At 57.2% G+C, this 16472-nt stretch overlaps 1 protein-coding gene across 2 annotated transcripts in view; it reads left to right on the forward strand.

Moving 5' to 3' along the window:
* The first annotated feature begins 5083 nt into the window (after positions 1-5083).
* CORO2B (coronin 2B) overlaps positions 5084-16472 on the forward strand; it is a 134446-nt gene continuing 123057 nt past the window's right edge. Inside the window, exon 1 of one of the 2 annotated variants that reach the window (XM_077881649.1) lies at positions 5084-5229. In XM_077881649.1, the coding sequence (XP_077737775.1) occupies positions 5215-5229 (15 nt within the window). In that variant the 5' untranslated portion in view covers positions 5084-5214. Of the gene's footprint in view, positions 5230-11170; positions 11298-16472 lie in introns of those variants that run through there. The other variant, XM_077881650.1, reaches the window with a different exon arrangement.

Here is a 16472-nt window from a genome sequence, read left to right on the forward strand (position 1 = left end):
GGCATGAACGTCCAGCGGCGGGGAGGAGAGAGGAGAGCCCCCACCCGGGCATGAAGAGCAGTGGAGGGCCTGAGGAGGTGGAGGGCAGAGTGGGAAATGCAGGCATGAGGGGTGTGTGTCGGTGAAGAAGTGTGGAGAGGACACAGTCATGCAGATTGGAAGCCAGGAGGGCGGGGGCAGTAGAGACACGGGGTGGAGAGCACCTGGGAACTGAGGCATGTAGCCGGGGAGAGAGATTGGGGCAACAGGGAAAAAAAGACAGGAAGGGAGAAATTGAACCCATGAGAATTGTACAGAGGGAAGGGGATGAAGCAGGGTGCTGGAGTTGCTGTGTGCTGGAATCACCGAAGCAAGGAGCAGCTCCTGTCCTCAAGCGTGTCCTACTGCACGTGCCAAACACACCAACAGGAAGCGACAAAACAATGCACAAGCACAGAAGGTAACTCAGGGAGTATGGAAAGTAGCACTGAGGCTGGGCGGCTACCGTCCTACTCATACATAGTCCAGGAAGGCTTCCTGGGGGAGGCAACATCTAAGGAGAGCATGAGGAAGACTCTGATAAGTACTGAGAAGGAGAGATGGGCAAGAGTATGATGAGACAGGAAGCCTGAAGATTAAAGGGGCTGGAGCAGGTCTTGGGGAATCCTGTTCGGGCTTCATCCTGATGGCCCCGGGGAGCCCCTGATAAGTTTCAGGGAGGCAGATCTGTGTGTGTTTGTTCAGGAGGGCATGGGCTGCTGGGTAGAGAAAGGATTGGTGGGCATAAGACAGGAGGTGGGAGGACCAGGTGGAAGCGGCCCAAGCGAAGCAGAAGGCTGTGTTAGGGCAATAATAGTGGAGGCAGAGAGGAGGGGAAGGACTGACGGGCAGTGAGGCCTGCAGGCCCCGTGGACTCAGTACCCAGGGCAGGCGTGCGTGTGTCCTGGGATGGCATGAATGGGGCAGCCAGGCCTCCCTCCTCTGGGGCTCCATGGCTTTGGCCATCTCCCCTGATACCCTGATACTGGGTAGCGCTCATGCCTGGTCTCGGATGTGTCCCCACGTCTGTGGGCAGGTGGCACCCAGCATGGTGCCGGGGCGCATGAACCCACTAGGCAGGGCACAGCCTGCAGTTGAGAGCACCGATGCCTCCCTCCAGGGTGCTGGGACTGGAGCCAGGGGGTCACTAAGGCGGAAGCTAAACGTGCCGGCTTACTGGATCAGCTGACCAGTTACCCAGCATCTGCGTGCCAGCTACTCCTTGTGATGAGAAAGAGAGAACACATGGTCATAGCCCATCCAAAGAGACAGGTCCAATCTACTTAGTTAGGATAATTATCAGGCAGTTCGAATCAGGCCATCGTGGAGGTGGTGTCAGGAGAGCTGCATAGAGGAGGGGCCATTTGAGCTGGGCTTTGAAGGGTGAACAGGAGTTTGCCATGCAGTGAAAGAGGCGGTAGAGGCATCCGAGGCCAAGGAGAGAGCATAGAGCAAAGCACCAAGACATGAAAGCGTCTAGCGGAGACCAGAGCCGCTACTGTACACTCTACTCCACAGATTGTTTTTGTTTTGGGATTTTTTTTTAAGATTTTATTTATTTATTCATGAGAGACACAGAGAGAGAGAGGTAGAGACACAGGCAGAGGGAGAAGCAGCTTCCACACAAGGAGCCCAATGCAGGACTCGATCCCGGAACCCCGGGATCACGCCCTGAGCCAAAGACAGACGCTCAACTGCTGAGCCACCCAGGTGCCCCATAATACTGATCTTATATTGGCATCTCTTCCTTCCCAGACTCACTACTCACCCCCGTCCCCTCTGTCCCACTCCTACTTGCTGGGATCACTTTCCAAGTAAACCACCTGCACCCAACTCCTTTCTCAGGCTCTGCTTTGCGGAGAATGCAAACTAAGATGAGCCCAGGAGCCCAGGACGTTGCTGGAGCCCAGGGCAGGAGGAGTTGGGGTATAGACAACTGCACCACGGAAGACGCATTTCTGAATATCTTCGATGGGCCAAACCCTTGACTTGACAAAGGGATGCAGAGTTCTCTGAGAGGGTCCACGCTCTCCCAGACCTCCGTCCTGGTGGGGAGATGAGACAAGGGGGGGTGAGCCACCAGCTCGTGAGGGATCAGAAACGTTCTCTGTCTGCCTTTGGAGCATGTCACGTGGGTTGTGGGCAGCAGATTGATGTTCCTAATTACATTTGGCTCAAGCTGATATTAAGTATTTGTCTCATTCCCAGAGCCCACAATGCCGGCGGATGGTGGGGAAGGTGCCAAGAGCCATGCTGGCGAGCTGAGGCTAACAATCTGGGATTTTAAATATCCATGAGAGATAAAAGTGGACAAGTACAGCCATGGGGGAAGGGTGATTGGTGTTTTGGGGTTGTCCTTTAACGTCTTCCAAGAAGGGCTGGAGGGGCCCCGGAAAGGTCTTGAGTTCCATCCTCCTGTCTCCAAGACTGACCTACCCAGACAATCCAGACAGGGAATGTGACCCACTTCTGATGCAGGACAGCTCGCTGAGGGGAAATGCTTTTGTGAGTCTAATTTAAATTTCTGCTGCTGCACATCCAAGGTTTATTTGCTTGATTCATTGTTAATGGCATTAAATATTCACTGAGCACCTACTGTTTGCCCAGGGGTACACAGCAAGAGAAACCATGCCCTTGTGCTCGAGACACTTGACAGCTCACCATCTATGCCAGCAGAAGCTCATGAAGACAAGACCAGGCACCCGGGCCCAAATGCAACAGAGGGAGCAGGGGGTCTGGACTTGTCAGGGACGGGTACAGCAAGGAGATAGGGCCCCTGAGAGGTGGGGGAGTGTTTGGGTTAGTGCATAAACATGAAGAGAGCATTCTAGGCAGGGGAGCGGTGTGGTCAAAGGCATGAGGTCCAACCTGGGAACGGGAAGAGTGTGTACGGAAAAGACGGAGAACAGCATCGACATTTGCTCCCCAGGAGAAACAGTAAGCCATCCAAACTCCTCGTGTGTGGAAGCAGGGCTGGCAGCTTAGCTGTCCATCCATCTCCCAGAACAAGGGTGAAGCTCAAATAAGGCAGCAGGTTGGGCAGCCCGGGTGGCTCAGCGGTCTAGCGCTGCCTCCAGCCCAGGGCCTGATCCTGGAGACCCAGGATCGAGTCCCACGTCAGGCTCCCTGCATGGAGCCTGCTTCTCCTTCTGCCTGTGTCTCTGCCTCTCTCTCTCTCTCTGTCTCCCCATCTCTCATGAATAAATAAATAAAATCTTAAAAAAAAAAAAAAAAAGGCAGCAGGTATGAGTACACCCTGGAATCCACAGAGCCAAGGCACAGCGCTGTGCTCCATTTAAAAAGACCTCTGTTCCAGTGCCTGGGTGGCTCAGCAGTTGAGTGTCTGTCTTGGGCTCAGGGCCTGATCCTAGGGTCCTGGGATCGAATCCCACATCGGGCTTCCTGGCAGGGAGCCTGCTTCTCCTATGCCTCCCTCTACCTATGTCTTTGCCTCTCTCTCTATCATGAATAAATAAATCTTATATATATATGACTTCTGTTAAAGTCCTGGCTCTGTCACCCTGTGATCTTGGGCAGGTCCCCTCCCCTCTCTGAGTGTGTTCACTCATCAGCAAAATGAAGATGGTAATTCCTGCCTCATACTCTTGCATGTGGGATTACTGGAAAAAAGTGAAAATAAAAATAGCAGGTGGATCCACAAAGCGCTCTACAGATGCTGATTACTTGGCGCAGGGGACTCCGTGCGCTCCCTGAAGGCAGGTAACTGATCTCCCCTCTTCCTCCAGCACCTTCCACAGAGCAGGTGTCCACACACCACCTGGTCCACTTGGTCTAGTTCACTGCTTTGTGCAGTCGCGGTGGAGCAGGAAGCCAGCACTTCCGGGCTTGCAGAGGGGGTGCCCCCCCTCCCCAAAGATCCCTCAGCCTCGGTTTCCACTAATCCCTCCTCTTCTGAGTCTCAGCGGTTCAGTATCTGCCAAAACCGGTTCTGCTCAGGTGCTCGGGAAGGAGGAGACCTGCGGGGTCACCTTCAGGTGGTTGCCTCTCCAGTCCAGGAGCAGCTCGCGTGTGTGTACACACACACACACACACACACACACACGATGTGACCCGGGTCAGGAGTCGTGCACCAACAGGTCACACCCATGCTCCTCCAGGCAGGGCTGCACCCAAGCGCAGTGTGCACACCTAGGGCACGGATCGGCCGCTTTTGCACCAAGGGGCTCCGCAGAGAGCGCGAGGCGACGTGGACGGAGCGGGCGCCAGGAGAACCGCCCGGCCCGGCTGGGTGCGCTTGCCCAAGTCGCCGGGCGCGCGGCCTCAGGGTCTTTCCCTGTGAATTGGCCACGGAGCCCGCGGGCCCAGCCCCCCGCGGCGGGAGTTAGGCTCCGGGACTGCAGGCGCAGCCCCCCCACCCCCACCCGCGACCCCGCGCCGGGTCGGACGAGGCAGGGCCTGCGGCCGCCACGCCCCTCTCCGGCCGGACCGACGTCGCCAACCTCCAGGGGGGGAGCCCGGCGGGCTCCTCGGCCCACGCGGCGCCCCGGCCGTCCAGCGCGGGACTTCGGCCGCGTCCCCGGGCCCCCGAGCGCCGCGGTGGCCGCGCGCGCCCGCAGCCGGCAGGTGCCAGGACAGGGCCTCGCCGGGACGCGTGGCATCCGCGGGCGCGAGGGGGTTAAGGCCGCGGGCCTGGGCGCCGGGCCGGGGCTCCCGGAGCTGCGGTGCCCGGAGAAGGGCTAGCGAGCCCGGGGCGCGGGGCAGGGCAGCCGGCGGGCGCGCGCTTCCTCCTCCCCCTCCTCCTCCTCTTCCTCCCCCTCCTCCTCCTCCCCCCTCCTCCTCCTCTTCCTCCCCCTCCTCCTCCACCCCCTCCTCCTCCTCCCCCTCCTCCTCCTCCTCCTCCCTCCGCCTCCTCCTTTGTAGCGAGTTCCCGGCCCCCCTTCCTCCCCCCGCCCCCCAGCCTGGGCCCTCTCCCCCTCTCCCTTTCTTCCTGCCTCGCCTTCCTGCGGCGAAGGAGGCTCATCTATTATAAATGCACATTCGGGGCTGACATCAGCGGAGCGGCGGGCGAGCGCCGACGAGCGGTCCCTGCGCGCTGCCCGCCCGGAGCGCGGCCCCCAGGCTCAGCCGAGCGGCCCGCGGGGCGCAGGGCGCGGGGCACGGGGAGCGCGCCCAGAGCTGCCCGCGCCGCGCCCGCCGCCTCCCGCCGCCGCCCCCGCACCGCCCCGGACTTCCTGCATGACTGTCACAAAGGTAAGCGCCGCTCCCCGCCCGCCGCGCCCGGGACCCGGCCCCCGGCCCCCGGCCCCCGGCCCCCGGGACCCGGCCCCGCCGGCGCCTGCGGCCCCCGGGCTGGGCGGCGGGGGGCGCGGGGGTGTGGGCGCGGGGAGGGGGCCCGGGCCGGGGAGGGGCGGCGCGCGCCTCCTGGGCTCCCCCCAGCCGGGCCCTCGGGTCGCTCGCGCCCCCGGGACTGCGGAGGGAAGGGGGAGGATTGGCCCACATCCCTCCGCGCCGGCCCGCCCCGCGCCTGCATTTTTAACCCTTGTTTGGGGGTGCTGCATTTTTAACCCCTGGAGAGCGGCGTGGGGCAGCTGCGCGGAGTCCCCGTCGGAGCGCGCCGCGGGGAGCGCCGCCCGCAGCACAGTGGACGGGGAATGGGCTTGTCGCCCCGGGGAGCCGCCGCACCTGCCGGCCTCCGCCGCCCACCCCACCAACTCCGGCCCCACTCCGGAGCTGCTCCCCGGGAGAGGCGCTCCCCCGGCCCAGGAGCTGCTGCCACCAGGGATAGGACAGCTCCCGTGGTGACCTGCTCCGAGATATGGGGAGGGAATGTGACAGGGAAGGGGGAGATGCGCATTCGGGCAGCCAGAGTTCTTGGCCTCTGGCACGGGGGCCCGGGTTTATTGGAGAGACTTTGGGGGAACACTCTCTGCTATGGGAAGCAGACCGAGGTAGCTGCGCAAAGTGCCCGGCGTTAGGAGACCTGAGTTCACTCCCCAGCTCTACCCCAAACCCCGCGGGTGACCTTGGCTGGGCCCTTCCTCTCGTGGAATATGAGGATGAGAACATGGGTCCTGGGGATGGTGACAGACAGTTGGAGAACCAGTAAGAAGATCCAAGGTGGTGAACCCACACTTTTCAGAGGGCTCTGTTAGGGTAAGGAGTTCACGGCCTGGTCCGTGGTCCTTGGGGGTCCACGCACCCAAGGCCAGATTCCAACAGCTGCCCACCTGGCTCTCGGAACTGGAGAGTTGGAGGCTCGTGGGGAGAGGGCAGCTTGCTTGTGGTCAGAGCAGTGGACCAGATGGAGGGTCAGCTATGGAGGTGATGGGAGGGGTGGTTCTGGTTCCTCGTGATAAGCCAGGGGCTACCAGTCCCCCACCGGGAGATTTGCCTGCCATCAGACAACGTGTCTGACCGGGGTCTTGGGCTCAATGCCAGAATTGGGACTTAGAGCCGTTTTGGGAGAATGTGCCTGGGGGCTGAGGGTCTGCCTCAGTTTTAACTACTACTGGCAGGGCTGCTGTGGCCCACAGTGGGGAGGATGCTCAGTGTTTTGAAATGATGCAAATGCTCTTTGGCTGGGGAGGATTATTATCGTTAAGGTTATTAACGTCAAAGACGCAAGCAGGCCGAGGCAGAAGAGTAATGGATGGGCCTGGATGAGAGATAAAGCCTAGGAGATTTGTAATAACAGCACCGAGGTTTGACTCAATGTCTCCCCTGTGTCTCTTTATTATGCACATGAGCTCAGGCAGCCTTGCTTCCCAGAAGGCCTGCAAGGAAGGTGTGTTCGGTCCCCCTTAAAAGAGGAGGAAGCTGAGGCTCGAGAGGTAGAGGGACTTGCCTAAGGTCATGCAGCAAGTAAGTAGCAGAGCTGGAGTTTGCCCTCAGATCTGTCTCAACCCATGGCCTGTGATCTTTGCAGTGCTCTGCACTATGGAGTACCCCAGCGACTGGGTTATTCCCATGAGAGGGGGTCACTGCTTGGAGGCTCAGGCCCTGGGTGGGGAGAGCCCACGAGGGTCAGTACTCATCTACTAAATTCATTGACAGGCTAGCCTCTTGGTATCTAGTGATTATTCCCTAATGGCCTCCCCTTGGCCCCCATCCCCCACCAAGCCCTTCTGTATGTCCTTCCTGTCCTAACCAATGTGGCATCAGTTTAAGCCAGCTCAGAGGATTAAATAAAATCCCCACCTTAACCCTAGCTTCCCTCCCCTTGCCAGGCCTTCACAGACTGGCAGTGTGCATCATGGGGAGGCCTAGAAGAGCAAAAGAAATGCAGGAGAGGGCCTGGGGGCCCTCCCGCTGCCTGAAAGCCGGCTGGAAGAGGCTTCTCCATGAGTCCTAAGGAGAACCACAGTGGTCTGGGAGTCTGAAGGCCAGGCCTCTGGTCCTCAACCAGCCAGGAATAGGTTGTGTGACCTTGGACTAGTCACTTCCATCCTCTGATTTCCCATCTGTGAGGTGCAGCAATTGGTTTCCTTGATGTGTTGGGTCCCTTCTGTTGGGCCTTGGCTCAGTTCTGCAAGGAAGTTGGCTCTGATGGAGACAGAACTTTCTGTTCTGGAGTGAGGGTTGGTCTAGTTACAAGACAGATATGAAGGGGAGCCCTGAAGGGGGAACTGGGAGGTGGAGTGACAGGTAGTGGAGAGCAGGGTTAGAGGGTGAGACCCCAGTCCTTGCTGCTCCTCAAGGCAAAGGTCACCCCTTTCTGGTGACCCCCAGCTGCCTGCCCCCTTAGGGTCCTCTGGGCCAGGGTCCATTGTGGGTTGCATGGAGGTTCTTGTTAGCTCAGAGGGCCTGGAAAGTGGAGAAGAGGAAATCTGATGACAAGCTGCTAGATTTTCAGTAGCACTTCCTGAGAATACATGGGTCTCCAGTTTCTATTTACCATCCCCTGCCTCTCGTGCACGTACCCCAGCCCCCTTCCTTGTGAGGTGCAGCTGCTAAAGTCCCACATAAAGCCTGGACTCAACAGCACTGGAGATAAAGAACAGTGCAGGCCTCTTCCTGGAGTGGAACCTTCCAGCCAGATGCCATGACTCCTGGGTGTGACGCTTTAAACTCTTGCTTTATTGTGTGTAATTTCATAAGCTGTCTTAGTTTCTTTATGTAACGAGGAGGAGAAGGAAGAGAGAAGAAGGGATGCAGCTGCCCAGACCGTACACATCCACAGGAGGTTAAGGCCCCACCTCCTCCTCCCAGTTTCAGTCCAGTATCCGTCCAGAGGGCAAGTGAGGGCTGAGGGTGCAAAGGCTGCTTTCTCAGGAACAGGGTGCTTTGATTCTTTGAGCCCTTCTGCTCGCTCTCCACACGTTTTCTCTCTCTCTCTCTATGCCATTTCAGCCATATGCCAGACTACCAGCACTTCTCTGCTTCTGAATATGTGTCTAAACTGCCATGAGCTGCGAAAACAGAACAAAATGCATTAGAATTGTGTGTAGAGTACAAGTCAATAGGCTATAAGAAAAGTCTGCCCGCTATAATGCAGGACTGCAGGCATCTGCAAACTCCTTTTGCTGCTTTGAGGTCCTTCAGGGTGACTTCATGGCTTTTGTCTGGATGCGACCAGAGATGGGGACCAGAGGTGGGGCTCGTAGGTAAGGAATGTGATGGCTTTTAGTGACTGGGCTGCCTTGTTCTCAGGTGTGCCTTGTTACATTACATGCCAGCTGAGCGCTTTCCGCGGTCCCGAGGCCAGCTCAGGGGGTCAGCAGCCCAGGAACAGTACCCTGAGCAACCTGTGGGAATGCCCGCGGCGCCTCAGGTCTTAAGAGAAGGAGTGTGGGCAAAGAGAATACTCGCCTTCCAGGCCGCCAGTTCCAGATTCACAAGTGGCATCATCAGATCCGCCTGGCACCTCCCGCTGAGCGTCAACCTTTGCTCTCCTGCCGCTGGCCCAGCAGAGCCCCGCTCATCGCATAGGAGCCTCCGGCTCCTGCTAAGTGTGATGGGACAGAGGACAGTGTTGCCTTGTCCAGGTCGTCACTAACAGGCTTTCGCTTGGCGAGGTCACCGAAGAGCGGCCTCAGGGAATAAGATGTTTGAGTCAAAAAATCCAGATCTCTCTCTTGACAAATAATGGATCTGAGACCCAGGAAATGAGCCATGACTTACCGAAAGTCCCTCAGCAAGTTTGACGCCGGAGGGTCCAGAACCTGGGTCCTCCTCACTCCCAGGCAGTGCTCCTGCCACCTGGCTGTCCTGCGAGGGGGACCTCAGGCAGCCTGTGCAGGGACAGGGGTTTGGGGTCCACTCCAGTTACCCTACTGGACCCCTGGTGTCAGAGTTGCCCTCTGTTGGGCAGCCCTCTTCCCTTGTTGAGAAAGCATCGGCGGAGGAGTGGGGGGGCACATGGGTGGCTCAGCGGTTGAGCATCTGCCTTCTTTCAGGTCATGATCCCCTGGGATCATGTCCCGCATCAGGCTCCTTACAGGGACCCTGCATCTCCCTCTGCCTGTGTCCCTGCCTCTCTGTGTGTGTCCTTCATGAATAAATAAATAAAATCTTAAAAAAAAAGAAAAGAAAAAGCACAAGGCCAAGGTGTAGAGGAGCAGAGTCGGGATAGGAAGGAAGGGGTACGAAGCCCTTCTGGCTCCAACTCCCGGACCCAGGACCTGGTCCACCCAGGAGATGCCTGGACTCCCAGACATTCCACTTGCCAGCACCTCTTTCCTGTCTGGCTCTTACTGGGAGAAGAGATGAGCGAGCAAGCCTATGACAGAGCCAGTTCAAGGGCGGAGACGTTACCACACAGACCCAACTTCCAGAAACCTGAAGGGGGGGGTGCTTCTGCTGCCTTCTCTGCTGCGTGCACCCTTTCTACCTCCTCCCTCCACTCTGTTCTTCCTCCAGATACCCAGCATTCTCATGCAGAAGGTATGTGGCTAAAATTCACGGACTCTAGGGCCAGCGCCCTCCGAGCTCCTACTCAGGGCCAGGCCGCGTGTTAGGCATTAGGGCCACAGAACGCCGAAGCCACAGCCCCTGCTGTCCAGATGAGGGAGGAGATGTGCCAAAGTTCTGAGTTAAGAGTCTCAAGGTCCAGGGGCACAAGCCAGGAGAGGTCTGTCTTCTCCACACTGTAAGTGCTCAAAACTTCGAGGTCCTTCCATACTGTCTCTCCCTCTCGGAAGAGCTCTGATGAGTTCTTTTCTTCCCAGATGTGCCCCCGCTGCCCTGTGTTCTCTTGGCCTGGGGGCCCTTGCCACCTAAGTGCCTACGGCAGCTTGCAGAGGCATCTGGGAAGGACTGCGAGGCTCCCCGGGGCCCCAGAAGCTGGCCCTGCGGAATCAGCATAGACTTGAGCTTGGCGGGTTTGGGAGTGTGGACACTGGCTAGACCAACGGCCTGGCAGCCTCGGCCCCTGGCAGCTCAGGGATGGAGTGAGTTTTTCCATCTCTCTCCCCGGTTGGCTAGCCTGGAGCAGACATGGCCTCAGCCACCGCTGGCTCCTGGCACTGGGGCAGATTCTGATTTGTATATGCTAGCCACAGAATTTGTCTGGTGTCCAGGAGATGAGAGAATGTGCAGATTCCCTGGGCGCCCAGCCCCCTCGCCTTCCCTCTTCTCCTGATCGGCTTGTTCCGTGTCCTGCCTTCCCTGCCCGTGGGCCCTATAGGCTCAGGCCCCGTGCAGCCCATAGCCTGGGAAGCTTGGAGCAGCTGGCGCGGAGCAGGCCCTGCCAGGCCAGGCCAGATGCAAATCCAGTGGCTTCCACATGAAAAGAAGCTGTTGAGAATGAGCCTCTCCTTTGTGGGCCTGGAGTGGGGGACCAGCTGCAGAGGAGGCACCAGGCAGTGGGTTGGGGACAATGGAGGAGGAGCTGCCCCTCCCCCTGCCCTTCCTTGCCCACCCTCTCCCCTCCCCCAAGAGGCCCCTAGAGGACTGCCTAATTGGTTTCTGGCTGGCACCCTCCTTCCAATTAATTAACCCAGCAATGGGAGGCACCCAGGTCTGCTCAGGACAGTCCCCTTTACAGAAAACAAACACGAATCCTTTGGAGGGTCCCACAGTGAGGAGGGATCCCCCTATTTACAGCCGAATAAACAGAGTCTCTGAGTGAAAACATGGCCACACCCTAATCCCAGAGCTAATGTGGGTCAGAGCTGGGATGCACACCCAGATCTTCTGACTGGGAGCCAGAACCTTCTCAATCCAGTCGCTAATGGTCCGCATCCTGTGAAGATTAATCACCATCCCCTCAAGAATAACAGTTATTAAGCGGGCACTGGGCACACACGCTCGCACTGACTGTGCAACCATGAGGTGGATTCTGTTCGCAGACCATCCCATTTTCCAGAGGCTCAGTGAGGGTAAGTGGACTGCTCTGGGTTGCAGGTTTAGTGGATGGGGGAGTGTGGGTGGGGATCCGTGCCCAGGCTGTCAGACCCCAGAGCGCTCGGTGGGTGGGTCGGTGGGTCGTCTAACTTGCAGGGCCCTATTCTGACCCCACCCCCACCCCCAGAGAGGGCTCTCCCTCTGCGTCTGGGGCCCTGGCACCCAACGTGTGCTCGCCCTTGCCCTGAGGGTGAGGACACCCGTGGATGTGTTCTGCTTCGGCTTCCTGTGGCCTTTGCTGGAGCCGAGCACCACGTATTAATTTAAGGGGTGGGGGGAACAGTGTGAGCTGAGTGAGAAGGAAGGCATCCTGCACAGGGTGTGTGCCATCAGACAGGGCAGCCGGCCCCCAGGTGCGAGAACAGGTGTGACGGAAGCACAGCTTCTCATGTCCACGAAGCAAGCTTTGCGTAGGGAACACAGGTCTGCAGTCCAGCCCTGCAGGCCTCACCCTTTTAAATGTTTACACTCGCTCTGTGCCCCGGTGGGTGGCCCTCTCGAGATGGCCCCCGTTTCCCAGAGGGTGCTCGTGGCTTAGAATGCCAGCTTTCGAGTCAGACAGATGGCCCCGTATCATTTACTTGCTGTTTGTTCTTGGGCAAGTTGCCTAACCTCTCTGAACATCTGTTTCCCCATCCATTAATTGGGATTGGTAATAGTAGCACTTAGAAGGATTATTATAAAGATTAAATGAGCTGATCCGTGTGAAGCACTTACCACACGCCTGGCAGTTAGTGTTGGCTATTAACGTCGGGAAGACAGAAAATTAAACAAATGCTTGCAATGAGCGTCCTGGGGCTCGTGAAATGAGGAGTACAGGGAACTCTGAGGATAAGAGCAGAGGACCTGACCTAGTCAGAGGGGTGGGGAGGGGACTTTTAAGCTGATTCACGGGAGGATGAGTAGGAGGTAGCAGGTAAAAGGAGAGGAGCTCAGGTGAGGGGAGGAGGCAGAGAGAGGAGCTCAGGCCGATGTCAGAGGCCCGGAGTCAGAGGCAGTTCAGCGGGAGCACTTCCTGCGTGCCAGGGTCTGAGAGCTTGGCACGGGTATGCACTCATTTTATGCCCCGGAGTGACTCCATGGTGTATTCCCACTTCAGGAAGGAGGAAATGGGCACAGAGAGGCCGAGGATGCTGCAAGACGTTGTCCCGCGAGGCCCAGTAGAGGCTGGTCCAGCCCCGGGCCTCCTGGCTCTGGCACTGTTTTTCTCCTCCTCTCTGCGGCTTCCTGATGGTGGGAGGTTGGCCCTTCGTGGGCCGCTTTTTCTATCTGACCTGGGCAAGAGGGCTATGGAAGTGCCACGTTCTGTTGTCCAGCCTCTGCCGCCCCTCGCGGAGCCTCCCTGGGCTGCGTTCGGGAGGGCAGGGCCTCTCCTGGCTGGCAGGCAGCGCCAGGGAGGGGTCATTTATTTTTTCCAAAAGGAAACTTTGCCCTGGCAGGGAAATTTCCACCTTATATTTTTACCGGGCCCAATTATAATGATTTTTAGTCCTTAAATCTTTCCAATGACCTGGATTGGGCTTTGGTCTTTAAAATAAAACTCTAGGGGGAGGGGGACGCCTGGCTGGCTCAGTGGTTGAGTGTCTGCCTTTGGTTCAGGGCTTGATTGCGGGGTCCATGGATCGAGTCCCGCATCGGGTTCCCCGCAGGGAGCCTGTTTCTTCCTCTGCCTGTGTCTCTGCCTCTCTCTCAGTGTCTCTCATGAAAAAAATAATAATAATAAATCTTTGGAAAAAACTAAACTAGGGATCCCTGGGTGGCTCAGAGGTTTAGCACCTGCCTTTGGTCCAGGGCGTGATCCTGGAGTTCCAGGATCGAGTCCCACGTTGGGCTCCCTGCATGGAGCCTGCTTCTCCCTCGGCCTGTGTCTCTGCCTCTCTCTCTCTCTCTCTCTCTCTCTCTCTCTGTGTGTCTCTCATGAATAAATAAATAAAATCTTTTTAAAAAATTTAAAAAAAAATAAAACTAAAATAAAATAAAACTCTAGAGATAGAGTGAACTTCCTGGTTCCCTGGTGAGACAGAGGAGACACCCGTGGAGGCTCCAGCTGCCCAAACCGGCTATGTAGGGAGGCTCCCGGGGTGGGCGCTCACATGCACTCAAGGTTCAACTTTGGAGCTGTCCGAGGCCCTCTGGTTCAGCCCCCTGCCTCCGTGGCCCTCCACACTTTCTAGAAACACAAGAGTGACTCCTGATCTTAATTTAGATCCGTTTAATAAATACTGGTTTGTTAGAAGGCAGAGCCTAGCCTTTCATCAGGTGTTAGATCCCTGCTTTCAGGAAGCTGACCGCAGAAGGAGCTGACCTTTCTAGAGTCTTCGTTGATACGAGGCTCCCACAGAATATTTCATACTTATTTCCTCATTCACTCTTCATGTCCTCTTACCATTTCCCTGCCCCTCGGTGCAGAAACAGAGGCCTGGGGAGGGAAGGGAGCTAACTTCCCAAGACCACAAAGCTGGTGAGCAGCTGAGCCTGCCTTCCATGCCTTTCTTGCCACCTGGTCAGGCTGGTAGGAATGACCCTGAGACCTATGGCCAGAGCGGGGGATCCGGAGGCAAAAGACTCAGGCTCTGCTCTTGGCTTTGCGCCTCCGTGTGTGACCTTGAGCTAGTCCCTTATGTCTCCTGCCACCACCGGGGTCCCATGGCCCTGGGAGTTGGGCAGCGCATCCAACGACAGCTAACCCTCTTCTCCCCTGCGGCTGTCCTGACTGCAGAGCTGTCTCACACTGGGCAGAAGAGACCAGCCTCCATCTGTTTGTACTCCGTCAGGCTGGATTGGGCCAGATGAAAAGTTGCTTTTCCCTCTTCCTGTTCTATTTCGGCTGCTTTAGGATGCTTGGGACAAATGATCTGGCTATAAGAATCAGATGTCCTGCTTTCGTCTGAAAAGTGAGACAAATAAAGCATCTAAACGTTGATCTGTATCATCCTGGATCCCCACAGGCCTGAGCTCCCTGCAGGACGTGGGGGAAGCTTGATCCCAAAGCACAGTCTTGCCCAAAGTCTCCTGGCAGAGAGACCCAGCCCCCACTGGCTAAGGACCTTGACCTTTGCTCCAGATACACCCTGGCACCCCTGAGGCTCAGACCCACTTTTCCTTTGAGTTTATGGAGGGAATATCCTCTACTAGCTTGAGGGATTTGCAGCAAGCCACTTAATAAACACCTTGAGTATGACTTCAGAGCTCCCCGGGTTGTGATCAGGGCTCTGCGGGAGTTTCCAGGACGTCAAACAGCTGATGGAAAGGAAGGTGTTGGGGGAAGGGGACAAGAGGATTTCATTTCTGCTGGGCTTCAGGCTTCGTGAAGAAAATGCTGTTGGTGCCTGCCCTGCTGACCCCCAGGTGAAAGGTCACTTTGCAGGAATGCCTGGGGGAAATTTGGGATTCCGAGAAGTTTGGAATTCTGGGAAAGGGGATTTCTGTGTACCTGAGGGTCCATCTGATAACTTTTCATAATCTCACATGTGTCCTCTACAGACCCCAGGGCTGCTTTCCTGCCATAGTCATTAGAGTGTGAGAACAAACTCAGGTTGTTTTGGTCACAGGCTATTTCAGGGCCCCGATCGTCCTGTGAAATTGGCCTTTCCAGGGTCCCGATCTGAGTTAATTCCCTGTTCTGGGAGCTCCTGTCCTGCCCGGTCTCCACCACGCCAGCCACAGGTAAAGGTCCACCGCATTATGTTGTAGGGGGATTGTTTTGGGAGCTTGAACTTTGACTCCTTGACTTGATTGTGAGCTCCCTGAGGCCAGGGATAATATCTGATTTGGGGGGTATCTTTCCCCAGCACTTGTCAAAGGTGTGGTGTCGACTTTGGGGGTACTGGGTGTGAAATACAAGGTTGGGCAGGATTTTGAGGAAGCCGGAGCTACTCCCTGTATGTTGCTGCCTGGGCTAAATAAATCCTTGCTCCCCTACGTGCGTGGACTGCGAGAGCTGGATGGAACTCTAAAGAGATGGGATAGGATCGCCTATGTTGCAAAGGAGAAAATCCAGGCCCTGGAAGGTTTGTCAAGGGGGGGCACACGTGGCCGAGCAGGAAGCGGGGATCCCTCTGGTTGATGGCAGGCTCTAGTTGGGTGAGTTTCAGTTCAGTGGGTTTTTCTAGGTTTTTGGTAGAAATCAGGTTAAGGACTGATTCAGAGTAGGTGGTGGGGGGTGTTCTAGAAAGGAGACTTCGAGAACTTCGCCTAGATGGCAGGGGGCACCCGAATGGAGAGGCTGAGCTCCCCAGGTAGCCAGCCAGGAGCACCCCCACCCCCACCCCTGAGTCGTGGCCCTGGCCCTGGCCGAGGTGGGAGGAGAGAGTTCTGAGACTCCTTCTGCTCGGCCACGGGGCTGTGATTTCTGAGATCTGGCAGCCAGGTGCCCTATCTGCCGGGCTACCACCCTGGCTGCCAAAGGGGGGGCCCATGAGCCCCACTCTCCCTCCTGGAAGCCAGCCCTTCTGGCACGCTGGGCTGCAGGCAATCCTTTGTTTCTCTGAAACCATTAGAAGGGCCTCTGGGTTGGGAGCCTGGGTTGCTAAGAGCTTTCCTCTGGCCAGACCTTATCAGGGCTTGAGAAGCCTCCCGGCAAAGTTTTCCCTGGATCTCTGGCTTGGAGGGAGGGCGGGAGGGAGAGTGGGCGGAGGGAAGAGGGGGGCTCAGGAGCCTCACACAAAGCCACCCCTCTGCGCCCCGGAGAACCCGAGTGCTGGACAGCATCCTCTGTGGGCCTTTGCTTTAGAAAAGCAGCAGGAGCGATGGTCTCCCCTGAGCCTGCGCTCCATGCCAAGGATGTCACATCCATTATCTTATGTACCCCATGACTCTAGCATCACCCCCACTTTACAGAGGGGTAGAGCAAGCCTCAGAGAGGGTGGCACACACCCTGGCTCCCACCGCGGGGAGGGGGGGACCTGGCCCCTATGTGCCCAATTGCACTGCCCTGTGGACGTGCAGAAACTGAGCGGCCTGCGGGCCAGATGGGGGGGGGGGGGGGGCGTTGGTCGTGCTGTGTGATTGTCTTTCTAAGCTCACCCTCCCAGCACCGTGTCCAGGACTCCGTTCCTTTGGGCCTTTTAAAAGTTATTAAAATATAAATTCCCCCAGGAGGAGTAATACCTGACTTAAGTGGCTGTCGCTGACGGCGCCCAGCCTGCAGA

This window comes from Canis aureus, chromosome 32 (assembly GCF_053574225.1).
Source record: "Canis aureus isolate CA01 chromosome 32, VMU_Caureus_v.1.0, whole genome shotgun sequence".
NCBI classification, from domain to species: Eukaryota; Metazoa; Chordata; class Mammalia; order Carnivora; family Canidae; genus Canis; species Canis aureus.